Below are 20,800 nucleotides of genomic sequence, written 5' to 3' on the forward strand. Positions count from 1 at the left end.
TACACTAACCGCTATGCTATAGTGTCACCAAAGCAGTACCTCTACTAACCTCAGTCCTGTTTGCTAAGAGATATAATCTCACCCAAAAGTCTCCTATTTAAGTCCACACCGTTAAAGCTTACTTTGTGTTCAGGACCTAAGGCAGCACTGTCCATTTCAGTTACTCCGGGAAATTGAGGACATCAATAATTTAAAGCCTCTTGAAATCACAACAAATGCTAAGCATAGGGCTTCAACCATTTCACAAATAATTCCACAATACATGGTGACTTTAATTTCAGATATTGAAATTGTATCTCCCGAGGTCATTACAGGTGCTAATTCCTCAGGCTCACACAACTGGGAATCTAATGCCAACAATGGTTGTTAGGTTACCACCTTTAAAAAGAGCTGTTATCTTGCAACATTAAAAAAGGATGAAGAAACCTGGATGAAAAGCCAATCCCAGCAGTGTAGGCAGTCTGGATTAATCAGTATTAATTTTAAGACAGCATCCTAGGTATGACAAGAGATTCCCATCAGCTGAGACTCATTCAGCAGTGCAGTGCACTAAATCCCACATCAAGACAAGAGCTGGATTCGCATTGGCACAGAGGCAACTTATAATGTCAATCCCCCTGGAAATGACAGCATTCTGCTTTTTTTAAAAACCTGATTTATTCAGATGTTTCTCCAGACTCGGTCTGTAATCCACACAGATGACTAACCCCAGCACATCAGCTTCACAACATTCAACTAAGATAACCAATGTAGTGCAGTATGATAAAAGTTATCGCTACCTTTAATTTCAAAGGGAATTCGTTTGGAGACAACTGTTCATTTCTATCTGCTTCCAGTTTAACTTCTGTGTTAAACTAGTTTGATTGGTTTGTCAGCTTTATTTGTCACATGTACATTGTGACGGTTGCATCAAATCAAATTAAATCAGCAAAGATCAAGCTAGGCAGCCTGAAAGTGTCACCATGCTTCCAGCACCAATGTATAATGGCCACAACTCACTAAACCAAACCATACACCTTTGGAGTGTAGGAGGAAACTGGAGCACCTGAAAGAAATCCACTTGGTCACGGAGAGGATGTACGAACTCCTTACAGGCAGTGGCAGGATTTGAACCTCAATCTTACAGCTGGTGTGAACAAAGGCTTATGCTAAGCACTATGTGACCACGCCGCTGAATTAAAATCTGTGTCGAGGACTGGATTCAGGAACAATTGTTTATGAAAAGTTGTAGACACTTGCCACTAAAAAGAGTTGTTTTTATAGTTAGAATGCAGACAATTTCCTTGATCTGAGAGGAAATTTCAGAAGGCAGTCAGTCACCTGTGTGAGTGGACTGGGATGTCAGGATAAAATAGTGAGCCAAACTTCACGTGTTGCTAATGTCCATTGGAAGAAGGCAACTAAACCGATCCCTCTTCGCGTATAGAGAGAGTGTATGCTCTCTGTTTTATACTGAAACACTGCCTCCTTAAGGCATGAATTTAACACAAAGGGGCATTAGTTGCAGATTAATGCACCAACCTTCAATAGGTCAATTCAATACATCATTGTTCAGCCTTTATTGGTATCAGATGGCACATTACAGGGGCATAATCAGCCTCTGCCTTTTTTTTGAAAGGAAGAGACAAGTGGGAGAACAGGAATAAAAGGGAACATCATTTATTCTGTGATCTTTTATTTTGTTGCAGGGATAAGGTGTTAAAATGTGTGAATCAGTGAAGAGACTTGCAAAAAAATCCATTTCATAAATACAGGTCCTTGACCTTGCATCGTTCTGAACGTTTGCTAACCTTCATGCAATGACTTGAAAGCAAATATGAAGTCCTCTGTGCTAACCTCTAAAAGGCACTGCATTAGTCTGATCACTACCCTTTCCCATCTTCACCACACAATCAGAAACTCAGTGAGCTACACTAAGTGATTTTATTTTAAACAGAACTTGTGTCCTCCAGGGTGTTTCCTCAGAGACTGCATCTACATGCTCCTTAGCAACATGGAGGCCACGACTCCGTTAAGAGAGAAACAACCTTGCTTGAAGAATCAGAATCAGGTTTATAATCAATGACATACGTCATGAAATTTGTTGCTTTGTGGTAGCAGTATGGTGCAATACACAAAATATACTGTAAATTACAGTATATATACAGAATATTAGAAAACAAAATTATGCTACAAAAAGAGTAGCAATGCACTTCTTCAGACCCTTTCTTTGCTGTTCTTATAAACTTAATCCTACTCTCCGACTGCCCTTTCTATCCTAGTTTGCTCCAATCAGCTTTACTTTTAGGATCCAATTCCAAGCATTCCTGAATGTATGCCTAGCTTCCTGTTCTACACTAACTCACTCCATTATCTTCCACACTCTCTTCTGTGCAATTCACTCATAATTCCTTTCCAAGTAACTTGGACTTTTCCACCCTGTGGTTGAAGTGCTGGCCCCCTATTTCCTCAATCTAGCTCTCAATGGTCTGTCTCACCATTATGAGGAAGTTTTGACCCAAATCATCCAATGTTTGTTTCCTCCACAGACGCTGCCTGATCCAGTGAGTTTCTCCAGTAACTTTCTCTCCACCCCCCCCCCCCCAAATCGAATTGTTCTTGGAAGGTCAGTGGACGGGTGTGAAAGTGAGGACGTTTCTGCGTTTGAGGGAGCCTTGGCATTTGTAACTGCACGGTGAAGCTGTGAAAGCCAATTGCACTGGTAAGCCAGACACAAACACGCGCGCACACACACACACACACACACACACACACACACAAACAGCTGTGATCACATAAACAGACTTCCCATCTGCCATCAGCCATTTCCATGTCACCTTCTTTGAGCTCATTTGTACTTCATTAACTGCCATTGACTTAACAAGATTTATGCAAATGAGACCACAGGAACTTGCCAACTCCCACTGCAATCAAGTGATTATGTATGTACAATTCTCCTGCTATGAAAAATTAATAAATGACAAGCCCAGTCAAGACAAAGCGGACACACTTGCAATTCTATCCCCCTCTCCGTTACTCTTAAAGCATTTTCACACTTTTTCAGAAAACATTAAATTTACGTTCTAGTGAAATTAATCAAAGTCTTGCACTAATTTATTTGAATGCAGCTGTCAGTTCAGTGAATAAATATTCTAATTAATCAATCTATTGCATGAAACCACAGAAATTTAACAATTGAAATAATTAGATAAATAACTGTACAGAGACTGTGTGACATGTTTCACATTTCAGCTCCTTCTATTTGTACACTGGAAATATGCATTACGCTAATTAGTTAGTCCAAAAATCAAAGCTAGCCAATGTGTGGCGCTGGCCCATTAATCTAATATAGATTGTCAAAGAATTTCCTGATAATTAACTGCAAGTGACACTTTTGAAAGGCTGGGGTAATATTAGGCTCACTATCACAGCTCATAGGTGGAAATCAACGTGGGGATAGGACCTGGAGTAACTGCAACATAAGTATGGGACCACAGGAAATAAACATCATATACAGCATGGACAGTCGAAGAAAACTGTAAACTAATTGATGGTTATGACGACAATTCGAAACTGTTCAATGTTCCCTGTCAGGGGTTAATTGATATCTTGCACTCCTTGATTAGTTTCACACGTATCCATCACTCTTTCCCACTATATATCCCTCGATTATATTTCAGTCTTTTGCCTACTTCCAGGTACAATAAAATCCAGATAACCTCGTATCTGGTCGTTCAACTATGCCGACACTTTGGCATCTTGCTCAGTCATTAGTCCCTAAAACGATCCAGTGGTCGAAACTGGCCAGAGACAGAATGCTGCCTTTAAATGAGTTTGAAGGGAAATTTATTATTCTACCGTGTAATATTGTGTGGGTATTAATTCTCCAGAAAATCTGCTATTCCGGCATTGGCAAAGTCCCAGTAGTGCTGGATTATTGGAATGTTACTGGTACCAAGTGTTTGCTTCGCTGAAGTGATTGACTTCTCAAATAAAATAAAAACCTTTAATTATCCATTATTCTTTGTTCCTCTCAGTTAGAATTTAGCCAAATTCAGTTTGGGATCTGTTATCCTCTGTTCAAGCATCTGGCGATGACCATGATGCAGAACAGTATTTGGTTATTTTTTTATGCAAGTTATCCAGCTGCCTGGTGTGCAGGATATAGCTGGGGTATTGAGTTAACTACAAAAGTAAGTGACACCGGGACATGTATAAAATTTAGTAGTAATGAATTACCACTTAGAGAAAAAAATCAAAAATTTTAATTCTTTTTTTAATCTATGAATTTCATTGTAAAAAATAAACAAAACTCTCACTGTGCTCTGTACTTCAGGCAGAGAAGAAACTCAGCATGACTTCATGTGCAAAGCCAATGTAAACCCAGAATGTCAACACAACATTCTATTTCACTCAAACAAATATGGATTAAAAAGAGGAGAGGAAATAAATCTTCCTGTATAACCTGCATACAATCATAAAAGAATCTCCTTTGCTTGATTGCATGAACGACATTGAGACAAAGAATGCACATGCAATTGGCGAAAGCAAGTCTCCTCAATCCTAATATTAAAGCAATCAATTTACACATTATAAGAATGATGTTCTGCTAAATCCTTTCCAATGGAGATTGCAGATGAGCAAATAGTCAGTGTCCAGGCCGTTGTTATCTCTGCTAATTGCCTTTGCTTTGGGAACCGAGAAAATTGTGTTCAGATGTCCTCCTGCATCAGCAAACTGGGGCCAAGTCAAACAACATACAAGATCACAAGAATTCTGTCTAGTGGCTGGATTCAGGCTCTCCTCTGCTCAGTGCTAATCATGGCACTCCCACAAAGCCGGCCTTTGAAACAGCCAAAGCTGGAAGCACTCCATATGCATATCGGGCTTGCACATTTCAGTTAATTAGGCCCAGTTTTTAAAACTTCCCACTGTGTCGTGACCATCTTATTCTAATGGTTTTACTTTAGCACATTTAGAGCCTGGCTAATTGATGTCAAGTGTGTGACTTCTGTGCTAACAAAATGGAAAGCATCAAACAAACAGAAACAAGAGGTGAGTTACAGTGTCAAAACTATGGCGTTCAAAGCCTCTAATTAAAAGGAGCAGCGGGGAGAAGGGAGAAACAGCCCCTTACCTGTTTAATTGGGATTGCTCTGCCACTCCCAATGCTGTCTGCTCTGGTCTCCAGATTTTTCTTCTCTTTGTCTAGATCACTTCCTTTTCGAGACTAGGATACAGAAAATACCCTTTGTAATACAGTGTGGATTAAAATCCCAAGGAACAGTTTGAGTTGAAGGATTTAGCCTTCAAATTTTATCTTTGAGCCGCACAATTATAACAGCTTAATGAAAACACTGAACTACATAAGACAGAGGGACAGGGACTTAAGTTCTTAAGTTATTAGCTTAAAACAAAAACTTATATTTTCAGCTCTCAGAAACTGAAAAGAAGTATTAATCTGGGGTGGGGAGTATGCTTTCAACCTATGCAAAATATTAAAAGTAAGGAATTCAGTACTGCTAAAGGGCGCAATGAACAAAGTAGCGTACTGGTACAGGCAGTCTGTTCCTTCAATGTTTGGTGAATGCTGTTACCAAGATGAGTGCCTAATGACTTGCAAAGGTTATCTATTTGTCCCGAACAGTTTAATCCACTGCTTGCTTCTGTATTATACCCTTGGCAAGCACGTTCTTGTTCGCCCAATGGCTGAAATCTGAATGCTGCAGAGTCAAGGCAGGTTGGAAGGACACAGGCAGATTCTGCAACTGCCAACACCCCCAACCCTCCCCCAACACAAGCCAACTCATCTGGAAATGGCAAAGTTGTGTACTTCAGAACTTTCAATGTATTTGTGAAAAAGTCTGTGTCTATATGACTCTGAGGTCATGTGCTGCAGGTCCACTAAAGGTCATAGTTGTGAAGTTGAGGTAAGGAAGGAATCCATGAATAAAGTTTGTTGAGCAAGAGAACGTACTGTTTGAACAACTACGCTATTGACTACTAGATGGCAAATAAGGCCAGGGATGGTGCTCCAATCCAAGGAACAAGATTTAACTTGATAGACAAGATACAAGAAGGGTATGTGATTGCTGAAGGAGAAAGCTGGGACTAGGAAAGCCAATACCCAGAGAGACAGACTGATGTAATTTACAGAAATCAATAAAAACTTGCGTTTAGGATCTTGGGTACATCAAAAGTGTATTTACACTTTCATAAGGCATGAAGTGCTGATAGCAGCTTTCTGAAACAGATCACATTTTTATTAATTTATCTTTGAGGCTTGAAGGATTGGTGGATTGTTGTCATTTATCTATCGTGGCAACCGTCCACAGGGAGGGAGTCAGTGTGAATGACAAGTGTCCATACCAATATACTATTGCAGTAACTGTTCAAACAATACATTCTCTTGTTCAACAGACTTCAATCATAGTTTCCTTAATCACCTCAGCTCTACAACTATGACCTTCAGTGGACCTGAAGTACATTACATTAGAGTCATACAGACACAAATATTCTTCACAAATATATTGGAAGTTCAAAAAGACATGACCTGCCCGTTTCCAGAGGCTCGGGAGAATGCAGGATAAAACTGCACAATTCATGATAATGAGCTTAAAGTCCTCACCATGAAAAGCCATTTCCTCTGCTTCTTTACAGCACCTGACTCTCTGTTGTGCCCTTCAGTTCTACTGTATCGCCGCGAAGCTTCTTTGCAATGAATTAAATGGGTTACTATTCCTACACCATATCCTGGAGCTCACATGATGTTCAACCTTTAAGATGCAGTCGTCTCCACGGAGGAACAGGAAAATAAATTAATCATTCTTACGTCTGCTTCAAGTTGGGAATTTGTCTTTTTAAAATTTTACTTCAATTAGTGAGGGGGATGGGAGGGGGTATTAGATTATTAATTGAATTCTCTAATCTCAGTGCATATCAGAGTAATTCAAGCTGCAACAGTGTAAATTAGCTACATCGATTTGTGCAATGAATTACAGCTTCTGTGTTAAAGGCAGTAAGAGTTTGGGCATGCTCTATTGTGTTGCAACTAAAACATCAACTTTGCTTTTAAACTACCTGAATCTATTTTTTTTTTGAGATACAGCATGGAATAGGACCTTACGGCCCTTTGAGCCTCACCACCGAGCAATCCCCCGATATTAATCCTAGCCTAATCACAGGACATTTACGACGACCAATTAATCTATCAACTGTGGACTGTGGGAGGAAACTGGAGCAGGTGGAGGAACCCCACGCGGTCACAGGGAGAACGTACAAACTCCTTACAGGCAGCGGTGGGAAATGAACCCGTTTTGCCAGTACAGTAAAGCCTTGTGCTAACTACTACACTACTGTTTAATTGTCATTTAACTTTCAGTGGACTTCAAATGTTAACTTATATTTCTTTTTCTACAATCTGCTATTAGGGACACGGGCAATTTTCAAGATTCACGCTCTAGATTTAAGGTTAAGATGTGCAGCAAACATTAATAAAACGTGTCCATGGGGAAGTGATGACTGTTCGGAGGCTGTTCTACAGCTGAGTGAGGCCACCTGCTGGCAAAAATCTGTACAGCAGCAGTACCTCAAAACACAAGTTCTGTTTGAAGAAAAACATCTAAAAATACTTATTCAAATTCTTGCAAAAAAAACAGGTTCACTTAATATTTTGGATCAACGACCTGCAGCATTTACTACTTTTAATTGTGCACTTAAGATAAGCAAACCAGAATACAACTTGTGACAATGTTAGCCACATGTAACATGAGAGTCAGGCCAGGAAATCTCTGCCAGCCAGTACTGGGCAAATTACTGCTGCACTGATTCACAGGTAAACCTACACAGGCACGAGCAGATTGCTGGAGCAGAGGCAAGTCATTTCACTGTGACTGCATTGTGCCTAAGCCATGTGTCCAATTCTCAATAATGAATACAAACAAGTTTCCAAAGCGAGGGTCGCTGGTCACACAATTAAATTTGTTCTGAAAGTAGTCACTTCAATCAAATTGGAGACCCAGTGCACGCCATCCCTGGATTACAAATACCCACTTATGGACACCTGTACATATGAACTTAGAAGTCTGAAGGACTAGTTTCCCCTTTCCCTCCAGTCTCAGCCATTGTTCTTCATCATCACGTGTACTTTCAATGCCATATGTTACATTACTGTGAAGGTGAGATTACCATATCTAGTTATTTTTATGTATTTTCCAAATTATGGATAAAATCAAGTACAGAGGAGATTTACCAAGTGAACGAAAGAAAGAAAAGTGGAGAGCTATGTGGGAGGAAAGGCTTAAATTAATCTTGGGAGTAGGTTAAACAGTCGATACAACACTGCGGGCTGAAGGGCCTGCACTATTCTCTGTTATAACAGTCCGTAAAAATGGACCCATTTGTTTTTGTTATGGGGGGCAGCCTGTATTTATCTCATTGCCCTCCAGCATCATCAGGTCAGACCTGTACATGTGTCAACATGTAAATCCGAAGCAGGAGTATCCAAGTGACTCCTTGTGTCTGCTACTCTAACATACAGACTGAAGGCACTCTATTATCAAAGGGTGCAATTAGCAAAGTGGTGTCTACTCCCTCAATGCTGTGACCAAGAAGATGATTTCACCTATGCATTCCCATATACAGGGGGTGCCCAATGATCACCCTGTTCATCAAGAATCCATCTGCCTCTGCCTTGAAACTACTTGAAGACTCTTCCACTCCTGCCTTTTGAGAAAGAGCCCCAAAGACTCCTGAACATCTGAGAGGACAAACAACTTCCCTGATCGCTCTTAGGTTAGTCACTTTTCTTCCAGATTCTTGCCAAGGTGCATCATGCATTCTATGTCCACCAAGGCAAGGCCCAAGGCCTCTAAGAAACCCTTCATCTATTAACTCCAGCAGAAATAGAAGTAACCACCAGTAAACAAAGACATGTACTTTACACCCTCTGTGTTATCCATTCCTTTAACAAATTAAAGGAAGACATTTTACTCAGTTATTTGAGCACCACTTCAGAGACAATCCATTATTTATTCAAAGCACGGCCACGTATATAAGTAATTACTCACAGCAAATATATTAGAACGCCGCTTGGACTGTTTTCGAACAGGAGTTGGTGTGTTAGCTGTTTGCGGGACGTCGATTCGAAGTTCCTTTTGACTTGTGCTTGGTGTGGAAGGGACAGAAGAGGAGTAATCACTTAAACTCCCTCCACCGTTACTTGTCTACAATACAGAGAAAAAAAGCAGTTAAGTTAAGTTGTCTTGGACGGCTTAAGAAGCACGTATTTCGTACCTTCTTTCTACAAGGTACTCCATTATGAAATAATATAAACTGCTGTTTCTTATCAGATTCTAAATGTCCAAGAATTCTGGCGTGATCCCACGTAGATGCAGAGCTCAGAGAGGATGCTGATCCTACTGGAATGGCAGTGTATGCCCTATCCTGGATTGTTAGTTTTTCGGAAACGCTTCCCACTACACTCCTGACCCCAGACACAAACACTCACCTGACTGAGGTGAACAGCGGAGACTTGTGCAGAACACACAGAGGAATGGCTCGGAGAATTGGGCAGAGACTTGCACGGTCCAATGGACAGTTGCTGCTTCTTCCGTGTAGCTACTATCTTTTGGGCAACTGTTACAAGGAAGGAGGAGAAAAGGAAAATAAATATGCCATGATCATTTCAGATTACCGTCTACGATCAGAAATTAAGAGCACTATATCCAGGTTGGCTTATAGGACAACACTTCAAGAGCAATGGACAGTTGGAGGTGGTGCTAGTTGCAGAAGACACAAAACCATTGCCTTGTCTAGCTGATGAATGCACACAAAATATTGAAGGAACTCAGCTGGACAGGCAGCATCGATGGAAAGGAACAAAGAGTCGACATCTCAGGCTGAAACCCTAAATCAGGACTGGAAAGAAAGGGGAAAGATGCCAGAATAAGAAGGTAGGGGAAGAAGGAGATAGGTGAAACCAGGTGAGGGGAAAGGTAGGTGGTTGGGGGTGGGGTGGAAAAAGAAACTGGGAGGTGAGAGGTGGAAAAGGCAAAAGAGATCAAGAAGAAGGAACCTGATATAGAGCTCAGTGGACCACGGGAGAAAGGAAAGGAGGGGAGGCATCAGAGGGGGGTAGCAGGCAGTGAGAAGAAGGAGTAAGAGGGGAGCCAGAATAGGGAATGGAAAAAGAGGGATGTACTATTCAGTCTCTGATCAATGCTTATTTTCAATTAACATCAGCAAGAATAGATCCTTTGGTCACATTATTCTTTAGAACACAGAGAAATAGACTTCAGTTGTACAGCCCTCTCCCTCTGCTCCCCTTACCACCTGAGTTGATGAGACACAGGAGACAATTCCACCACTGGGATTGTCAATGTGAAGCACTGTCTGGCTTTGCCTCACAATGCTCTGTTGAAGGAGTGCTGGAGGAGAGCTTGGATTCATTTTGGATTTCAGCATTAACATGTTTCTACCTTGTGATACTTGTTTCGAACCTGTTCTAATATCTTTTAAAGCAGCTTGATGTAACAATAGATTGCAGGAGCAAAAAGTTGATGCTAAGTGCAAATTGTTGCCTCAAGAGACTGAATTTGGCCTTGGGAGGGATAAACTACATTTGCTCCAATCATACGTTATCCATTCACAACCCAGCACTTCCGATGGCAGCTTGTTCCAAAGCACTCATCACCCTCCAAGTGAAGAAGATCCGCCTCATGTTCCCCTCAAGATTTCACCTTTCACCCTTAATCCATGACCTCTAGTTCTCGTCTCACCCAACCTCATTGGAAAAAGACTGCTTGCATTTACCCTATCGATACCCCTCACAATTTCGTATACCTCTCTCAAATCTCCCTCACTCTCCTACGCTACAGGGAATAAAGTCATAACATATTCAGCCTTTCCCTACAACCCAGGTCCTCAAGACCCTTGATGACAAACTTCCTTTAAAACTAACGTGTTTATCTCTCGTTCCCAGTTCTCATAAAGGATCTCAATGTGATTTGCTAACTGTTCCTCTTTCCATGAACGCTATCCGATTTGCTGAGGGTTTTCAGCAACATCTGTTCTCATTTCAGAATTCTAGCGTCTGTAGTCCTTTACTTTTGATTTTCATTTATAATTATGGGATTCCCACTGTCAGTTTCACCCACCTCCAACCTGTTGAGCACACTAAAACTGTCAAGCTGTTTGATTTCTCAGTTTGTGGTAAAGGCCAAGTCCACACTGAAACTCAGGCCACGTTTTCTTCCCGCTGTTGTCATCAGGAAGGAAGCTTTCGTTCTAGTCTCACCCAACCTCATTGGAAAAAGACTGCTTGCATTTACCCTATCGATACCGCTCACAATTTTGGATGCCTCTCTAATTTTGTATGCCTGAGAACAGATGTTGCTGAAAACCCTCAGCAAATCGGATAGCATTCGTGGAAAGAGGAAGTGGGAGGAGAAGATGGCGGCGTGACGCAGCACGCACGGCCGCTCCGAAATGGTATCGTATTTGTAAGTAGGTACCGTGCACAATCCTGATTTGATGGAGACAAACGTGAGAAGCACGGAGGAACATCTGGAGAAACTTCTGAAATGCCTGCTTCGCTGCCGTTGCTACTGTGTGATCGAGAATCTCCGGAGGGGAAGGCCCCAAATCCTCGGCTTTGCCTATTGTCTGTTGCCGGGGCCGGGGTTGAAGCGCTCGGCAGAGATGGTGCTCGGTGTCGGAGGGCTGGTCGGAGGCTCGAAGTTTTCGGACGGACTCAAGAGTCGGCTGTGGTGGTGTGCTTCCAGGGTGTTGCATCCGCAAGTTTGCGGCGCTGGAGGCTCATGGCAGGGAGAGTGTTTCTCTTCCTTCTACCATCTGCATGAGATGATGGGACTTTCGAGAGACTTTGAGACTTTTTTTTTACCGTGCCCATGGTCTGTTCTTTATCAAATTACGGTATTGCTTTGCACTGTTGTAACTATCTGTTATAATTATGTGGTTTTTGTCAGCTTTTAGTCTTGGTTTGTCTTGTGTTTCTGTGATATCATTCTGGAGGAACACTGCATCATTTCTTAATGCATGCATTACTAAATGACAATAAAAGAGGACTGCATGTCCTCATAATCTATTCTAATCTAATCTAATCTTTCAGTCCCACTCTGCCAGGTTCAGGACTAGTTATTACTCCTCAACCATTGAGCTCCTGAGCCAGCGTGGGTAACTTCACTCATCTCCACTCTGAAAGTATTCCACAATCTACGCACTCACTTTCAAGGGCTCTACAACTCATGTTCTCAATATTTTTTACTATTTATTATTTTTTTATCCGCTTAATTTGTCTTCTTTTGCACATGGGTTGCTTGTCAGTCTTTGGGTGTAGTTTTCATTGATTCAATTGTTCTTTTTATTCTGCTGTGAATGTCTGCAATAAAATTAATCTCAGGGTTGTACTTGGTGGCTTTGATAATAATAAATACACTTAGAATTTTTGGAAGTAGAAATTTCAGAACTGAACCATGCTGCTATCAATCAAGACAGTCTCTGTGTCATTTCTGGGTCTTTTCATATGTGGCAGCTCATCATGTTGATAATAATCGTTACGACTTTTCCCCATTCTGATGATCTCACGCTGAAATAATGGAATCAAAAAGTCAATTTTGATTTCCTTAGAAACAAACTAATAATATATACATACACACACACATATTGTGTAAGGTTTTTCTATGGGGTGTGGGGAGAAACAGTCTTGTCTGTGAGTTGTTAGGCATCTCTTGCCAAACGAGGAATTTTGTTGGCTAACCTTAAATCAAGGAACAAACTGAGCTATAAACTGCCACGACAGATGCCCATTTGACAAGGATAAATTTACAATTCCATTCTCATGAAAACATTCAGCCTAAACGGCCAGCTAAAAATCTGCTTGCACTCTTTCAAGTTTTACCAAAAAAATAGTCAATTAGTCTCACCATTGACTATAGTTCAGGTCACAGTCAACAAATATTTTAAAAATGATCTCAATACCGTTGTCACTGCAGAACCATTTACTTATTGATCAAATGAAGTTCCCAAGAGAATGTTAAATCCCATTACAAAAGGAATTGAAGAATAACAGGAAGGAAAAGGTTTGCTGCTTATTGTTTTCCTAGAGATGTTGCTGTGATACCAAACTTTCTATCGTGCTAGGGTTTATTTAACTTTAATAAACAAGATCCTTCCAGTTCATATTATGTTACTCACATCCACCATAATTACAAAGATTCAACCACATTCCTGGCATGAATTTCTGAGTATGCTCATTATGTATGAAATTGAAGGCACATTTCCTTTCCTCTTATTTAACTGGGCAGGCTTCCCTCATCCATATGATCTTCCCAGGCGGCTGGTGGCATCCAGAATCCATAGTTTACTGTGGTACCCGAGGAATGCTGCAGTTTCAGGAAGTCTGCTGTCCAGTGGCCACTCCACAGCACTACATTTGTTCCCTCCCACTACTGGGGTGCACAAACACTGCAACATTACCATAACACATATAGGCACCAGGCAGTTTGATAGGGCTTTGCCTGCTGCTTGGGGCAGGCCACTGGCTGCCTGAACTTCAAAGCAGCAGACAGTTTGGCTGTGGGAGAGAAAGGTTTCTTTCTGGAGAGGTTTCTGTCCACAACAGCAGAGCTTCCACTTAATTCCAACTTTAACTCCACTGCCCATTTCCATTTTGACATGTTGGTCCATGGCCTCCTCCACTGCCATGATGAGGCCACTCTCAGGGTGGAGGAGCAACACCTCATATTCCATCTGGGTAGCCTCCAACCTGACAGCATGAACATCAAATTCTCTAACTTCTGACAAATTCTCTCCCCACCGCTGACACCTTGTCCCTTTTCCCATTCCTCATTCTGATTCGCCTCTTCTCCCTTCTCTTCTCCTCACTGGCCCATCACCTCTCTCTGGTGTCCTCCCCCCTTGGTCCACCTTCCTCTCCTACCAGATACCTTCTTCAGCTCTTTACCTCTTCCACCTATCACCTCCCAGCTCACTTTATCCCCTCCCCCCACTTCCTCCTCACCTATTGCTGTCAAGCATGTACTCCTTCACTCCTCCTCTCCCCCCTTATTGTGGCTTCTTTCCCAAACCCGATGAAGGGTCTCAGCCCAAAACATCAATTGCTTATTCCTTGCCATAGATGTTGCCCGACTTAAGGCTGATTTATACTTCTGCATCAACTCGACGCCATAACCTACGCAAGTGGCCTACGTGCGTTGTGAGCATTTACACTTGTGCGTTGGTGTGTCTGCGTCGCTCTGCAATTCGGGCACGTTGCACATGTGCACACACCTGTCCACGCAAGGCTTCATGGTCATGGTAGTCTTTCTCGGGGTAAACCAGTTTAAAGCGAGCGTCTTTTTTTGTAAAATTGAAATGTGTCCTACATAATTTCGGAGGTGTGTAAAGCGTTATGGAAAGCATTGCAGCCAGAGTTCTTTCCCTGCCCTTCAGTCGCCCAATGGGAAGCTATTGCAGCATAGGGGGAAATGCAATACTACCAAGCGAACCAATCACAGTTGTTGCAGTCTGCGTTGCTGCAACGCGCAGTTACATTTTGGAAGAGGTGCGCGTCAGGCTACGGCGTAGGGATCCGCGTAGACTCTGCGTAGGGTTTGCGGCGACGCCGTAACTTTGGCGTTGAGTTGACGTAGAAATATAAATCAGCCTTTACTGAGCTTCTCCAGCATTTTGATTATGTTACTCTGGTGAGGTTAGGTTGGATTGAGCATTTTCTATCTTATCCATTTTCAATATCAGGAAGACAAAGTATATTTGAAGGGAGAGGGATAATGTTTGATCGCAGACAGATTAACAGGTTGATAATGACATTACAGGATGACAGAATGTGATCAACATTCAATTCCAGATCCTTGCTCTTTCAGCCAAACCCCTTCCAAAATTACCACTACCTATTCAGACTTCATTTTTATTCATGTTATAAATCCATCTCAACCAGACTGCTTTAAATGAGTGAGCTCTTTGAACACAAGCTGTCTAAAGGGTCTTCACTGTGATTGACAATCTCACCAATGCAGATAGTCCAAGGCTGTGTTGAGTGCACCTGTCAGCATCTACTGGCTTTCCATCTGAAAGCCTGGAACTGCAGCTGAAGATCAAAGACCATCTCCATTCCAGTGAGACTCACTTCACTCTTCAAATCTCATCTCTCGCCAGGGCACAGTCGGCTACTGTGAGGTGCAGTATTACCAACAATCACAGGGAGATACAATCACACGAATCGGCCCTTCTACTACTTATGACACACTTACATTTCCAGAATTCTTTGCAGTGTGGACGTACAGAGAGATCTTGGAATCCACGTACATAAATCTGTCAAAGTTGCCCTGCAAGTCGATAGGGTTGTTACGAAGGCATACTGTGCATTGGCCTTCATTATTCAGAGGAATTGAGTTCAAGAGCCTTGAGGTAATGTTACAGCTCTATGAAACCCTGATGGAATACACTTTGAATATTGTGTTTAGTTCTGACCACCCTGTGGAAGCTTTAGAGAGAGTGTGGAGAAGATTTACCAGGTTTAACCTCATCTTTTTTTCTCCAGTCCTGACGAAGGGTCTTGGCCCAAAGTGTTGACTGTACTCGTTTCCACAGATGCTACCTGGCCTGCTGAGTTCCTTCAGCCTTTTGTGTGTGTTGCTTGGATTTCCAGCATCTGCACGTTTTCTCTTTGAGTGGAGGGGGATTTTTGAATTCGCAAGTGGCCAGGTCCACACTGAGGTCACTCATCATTACGTTACTTGGCACCACAACTATACTAAAACACTTGGGTTCCAAATCAGGCCAGTAATGTAGGCAGTAGCAGGATTCTATTCTACCAAAACCTCAATGCACAATATCTCTCTCGCTCCACTGATAAGGCAAACAATTTTTTTTTAAGTGTGGATGCTACAATCTAAAATAAAAGAGAAAATACTGGGAACATCCAGCAGGTCGAGGAGCGGCTATAGAAGGGAAACAGAGTTACATTTCCAGTTGGTTTTAAGTCGCAGAGAAGGTGAGGGAGGGATGGATAAGACAGAAAATATCATAGGTAGGGTGGGGCCAAGTGATTCCACTCTTCAGGGAGTTGTCCAGTTGATGGACTAATGAGGGTAGCTGGAGAGAAAAGGGCGAGCAAAGAAAGGGAAAGGTAAACGCCGTGCAGTGCTGGTGAGAGGTGTTGCTGCGTTCTGAAACAGGAGGAGGATGCTGGAAATGGAATCAAGTTCACGTTCAATTTTACTGTCATTTCAACCGTATATGTGCATACTGTCAAAAGAAACAACGTTCGTCTGGACAAAGGTGCACAGCACAGTATGCAGCACTTACACATAAGGTGATAGTACCACAAATAAATTAATAAATAAATAATAAGATGCATTTACGTCTCAAGTTAAAAAGTAATCAGTATAATACCACTGTTGCTTCATATATGGTGAGACCTGGAATTCAGTAGTCTCATGGCCTGGGGGAAAAAGCTGTTTCCCACCCTGTCTAACCTTGTCCTAATGCTACGGTATCTTCTGTCTGATGGTAAGGGGGTCAAAGAGATTGTTAGATGAACGGGAGGATCATTGACAATGCAAAGGGTCCTGTGTAGACAGCACTCCAGGTAAGTATCTCAGACAGGTGGAAAGGGGAACTGATGATCCTCGCAGCAGACGTCACTATCCTTTGTAGAGTCTTGCAGCCAGGCGCCTTGCAATTCCCTTGCATGGAACTTGTGTGTTGTCCCTGCATGGATTTCGTCCTTCCAAATTTCAAAGGCGTGCAGGTCTACAGGTGAATTGGCTGCCGCACATCGTCCCTGGTGTTGGGGTGGTTGTGGGAATCTGGGAGGAGTTGGTGGGAATGTGAGAATAAAATGGGATTAGTGGAGGATAAATGTAAATAAGGTGCTTGCTAGTCAGCACAGACTCAGTGGGCTGAAGAACTCATTTCCATGCTGTGTGGCTGCATAACCCCATTGGCGCTAAAACAGCAAGCAACTTCTCCTTTAACGTTCATAACATAAAAGTCATTCATCAGCCTGAAGTGCCGATGGAGACATGGTCAAACCCAACAATCCTACTATCGGACTGCCACTCACTCTGCTTAGACAAACACAAGTATCTGTAGCTCTACTGACCTGATAATTTTCCTGAAAATACTCTGGCCACGGCTGCTGAACAAGCATTGTTTGGGTGGATGAAAAGGAACACTGGCATCTACTGAATTCTCCATTCCACCATCACATCCCAGAAAACAGAGCACACCTGTCCTGTTATTGAACTGGGACGGTCTGTGCACAAATGCCTACAAGGGTTGATTGCCACTGAAGCTTCTTTTGGTTAAGGCTGGGGATGCTTGACACATTGCCATTAGAACTTGTTTACAAACATATCTTGCAGGGCCCCAGGAAAAGGCATTTCAAGTTCCTGTCCCTGTTCACAAAATGCTGCTGCCTTCATTCTTTTGCAATGACTTTTCCCATCACTGTGGGAATTGTAACAAACAAGATTGGTGCCATCTGCATTTTATTATCTCATTAATTATGAGCAGTTGCACATACCTCCCCAAAGACTGTTCAACATCTTTCATTTATCCAGACTGTCGCTTCCAATATACAATAGCAAAACGATTCGACATGCAAGCATCAGCTTTCAAGTCAATAGCACAGATCTCAACAGCCACAGTGGAACAGGTAATATCTTGACTTCGTGTGATTCCAGAATGCAATCAATTGGCAAACCGGAAAATTGCATGTATCTGCATTACTGCAGGTACATCGAATGATTTTACTGGTTGGGATGATGTCCTTATTACATTTTTGTAGTCATACGGTATAGAAACAGGTCCTTGAACCCACCATGTCCACACATACTAATCACTGTACTAGTCTATACTTGTCCCAATTACCTACATTTGGTCTGTAGCCTTCTCTGCCCTGGACTATCAAGGCTTGTCCAGACAATTCTTATATGTTGTGGAAGTACCTGTCTCCAGATTCCACAAACAGTCTGTGGAAAAATTTGTCTCAGATTCCCTCTAAATGTCCTACCTTTCACCTTATACCTATTCTTTTTTAGTTTTAACCATTTCTACCAAGAGAAAAGATTCTTATGATCTGCTTTTTCCATATCCCCAGAGATTTTGTATACTTCCACCAGGTCATTCTTCACCATCCTCTGCTCCAAGGAAAAGAAAGCTAGTCTAACCATTCTCTCCAAATGACTGAAAACTTCCATTCCAGGAGAATCACTTCTGCATCTTCTCCAGCCCATCACATCTTTCCTACATCCATCCTGCCAAATTACATACAATACTCAAGTATGGCCTAACTCATGTTTTATATACCTGTAACTTGACATCATTAATTCATCTGTAAAGTGAGTATGAAAAAAGGATTTGCATTTTCACGGTACCTTTCCACACTTCATAATGTTGCAAAAATACTTTACAAGGATCTTGCTGGTTTGATGTGGAAATGGCACAGTGTACACATGGAAACTCAATGAGATAACAGTGATCAGTCTCAGTGACATAGGGTTAAGAGATAAATATTGGCCAGGAGATAATTCCTGACCCCTTCCTCAGAAGAGCGGTGTGTTATTTTTACAGTGCTCACAAGGGCAAAAAAGGACTTTGATCTGAAGCCTTACCTAAAACCTCCACTAGTACAGCTCAAGCTTACCAATGGATTTCAGTGTCAGCCTGCATTAACAGACCCACAGAGGTCATACTCACAGGGCATGGTGAGCTATAGCTGACACCCTTAGTGTTCCTTGTATCCCATACTCAAGTATTTATTGATAACACCAATCCAGCCATGGATTTATTATTCTGATTGAATAGTGTAGAGTTAAAATATAACAGGATTTACTTTGAATATTTTCCTCTAATTTCAAATGAATTTAATTACAATTGTTTCCATACTTGACCAGTGCAAAGTAACAATCTCAACCTTATGAATGATTAATTCTTTAATTATTAATTATTAGTAATGAAGCACCAAATATCACTCAAGAGCAGATGGCAACTGTGATAAATATGAAGCAAATCACTCTGACGTGGATAAAGTGCAAGTACATCACACTGGACATGGAAAATGCATCTAACTCAAACCCAACAACTGTAGTCAGGTGATATCAAATCTCATGTACAACTAACTGGGAATTGAAATCACATAACCCATTTTCCAACTTGAACCTTTTCTTGTAACCATTATTATGGTTTTAATTGCTTCTCTTCCGCTTTCTCTTCCATGGGTTTGACTACACCCAACGGTATTCAAAATCTCCTGTTCATTGACAATTCAGCAGAAGTAACTCTGCTGTGATACTGACCTAGAAACACTGTGAGTCAGTGTTCCATGGTCAAGTTCAAGCGATCTTCCAAAACGTCCTTCTTCAATGCCTGCCTTACAGAGCAAACTTCCCCATTAAGTTGCATGGGAAAGCAAATACCAAGCAACACACAAAATGCTGGAGGAACTCAGCAGACCAGACACAATCTATGGAAAAGAGTATAGCCAATGTTTCAGGCCGAAACCCTTAAGCAGGACTGGAGGGAAAAAAAATGAGGTGTCAGTTTAAGGTGGGAGGAGGGGAGGAAGAAACACAAGGTGATAGGTGAAACTGGGGGGGTGGGGGAAGCTAATTGGTGAAAGAGATACAGGGCTGAAGGAGGAATCTGATAGGAGAGGACAGAAGACCATAGAAGAAAGTTCACCCAATGTTTCATTGTCCCCCATTACTGCCTCTCCAGCATCGTTTGGTCAGATGCTAAATTTTGAGCATTATATCACTTGGACTAAATGTGTTCATTCACTCACTCATACAGAAACTCACTTCACAGTATGCAATTTAAAACATACACTACAGTTGCAATGCTGTGACAGGTTGGTCAAAGCAACGATAAGAGTTGTGTTAATCATTTCCCGACCTCTGATTACAGGTTCCAAACCCATAATTATTAAGACGGTGTAATGATACTGCAGCTTCTACATTCCTCTCTTGTGGAGCAATGATTAACCTGAAAGGAAACTTGCAAGCATCATAAATATCTGGCCAAATTTCTACTAAGATCACTTTGCATTGGCCTATGCTTCCTCTGCAAGCAACTTTGCTCCCAGCCTCCAGTTCAACGATTTTATTGGCCTGAGGAAACATTTTCATTTTCCACAGAACTACTTAGCGATGCAGTGAGTAGAGCTGCCGTCTCACAGAGACCGAGTTCAGTCCTGACCTTGGGTGCTGTCTGTTTGGAGTTTGCACATTTTCTCTGTGATCCCATTGGTATAGGGTCAATGTTGGCTGGTGCTTGGTGGTGCACTAGTCAACAGCTCTCTCCGTTGAAGTCACTGTTTTCACGACTGTTGGATTAGGAAGTAGAATTGTTATTTTCCTGTAGTTTAACCTTCCTATGCATGCTTGTACAGTGCCTATAAGAAGTATTCAACCCCTTTGGAAGTCTGCATGTTTTATTGTTTTACAACATTGAATCACAGTGGATTTAATCTGGCTTTTTTGACACTGATCAACAGAAAAAGACACTGCGTCAAAGTGAAAACATTTCTACAAAGTCATCTAAATTAATTACAAATATAAAACACAAAACAATTAACTGCATTAGTATTTACCCTCTTCAAGTCAGTATTAAGTAGATGCACCTTTGGCAGCAATTAGTCGTGAATCTGTGTGCATAGGTCTCTATCAGCTTTGCACATCTGGACACTGCAATTTTTTCTGCATTCTTCTTTACAAAACAGCTCAAGCTCTGTCAGATTGTATGGGGATCGCGTGTGAACATTCCTTTTCAAGTC

At 41.8% G+C, this 20,800-nt stretch overlaps 1 protein-coding gene across 2 annotated transcripts in view; it reads right to left on the reverse strand.

Moving 5' to 3' along the window:
• agap1 (ArfGAP with GTPase domain, ankyrin repeat and PH domain 1) overlaps positions 1-20,800 on the reverse strand; it is a 649,964-nt gene that overhangs the window by 289,976 nt on the left and 339,188 nt on the right. For both annotated transcript variants that reach the window (XM_072261395.1, XM_072261394.1), the window contains exons 7-9: positions 9,488-9,615; positions 9,048-9,203; positions 5,117-5,209 (exon numbers count right to left, since the gene is read on the reverse strand). In XM_072261395.1, the coding sequence (XP_072117496.1) occupies positions 5,117-5,209; positions 9,048-9,203; positions 9,488-9,615 (377 nt within the window). The remainder of the gene's footprint in view (positions 1-5,116; positions 5,210-9,047; positions 9,204-9,487; positions 9,616-20,800) is intronic.

The sequence above is a fragment of the Mobula birostris genome, chromosome 6, assembly GCF_030028105.1.
Source record: "Mobula birostris isolate sMobBir1 chromosome 6, sMobBir1.hap1, whole genome shotgun sequence".
Classification (NCBI taxonomy): domain Eukaryota; kingdom Metazoa; phylum Chordata; class Chondrichthyes; order Myliobatiformes; family Myliobatidae; genus Mobula; species Mobula birostris.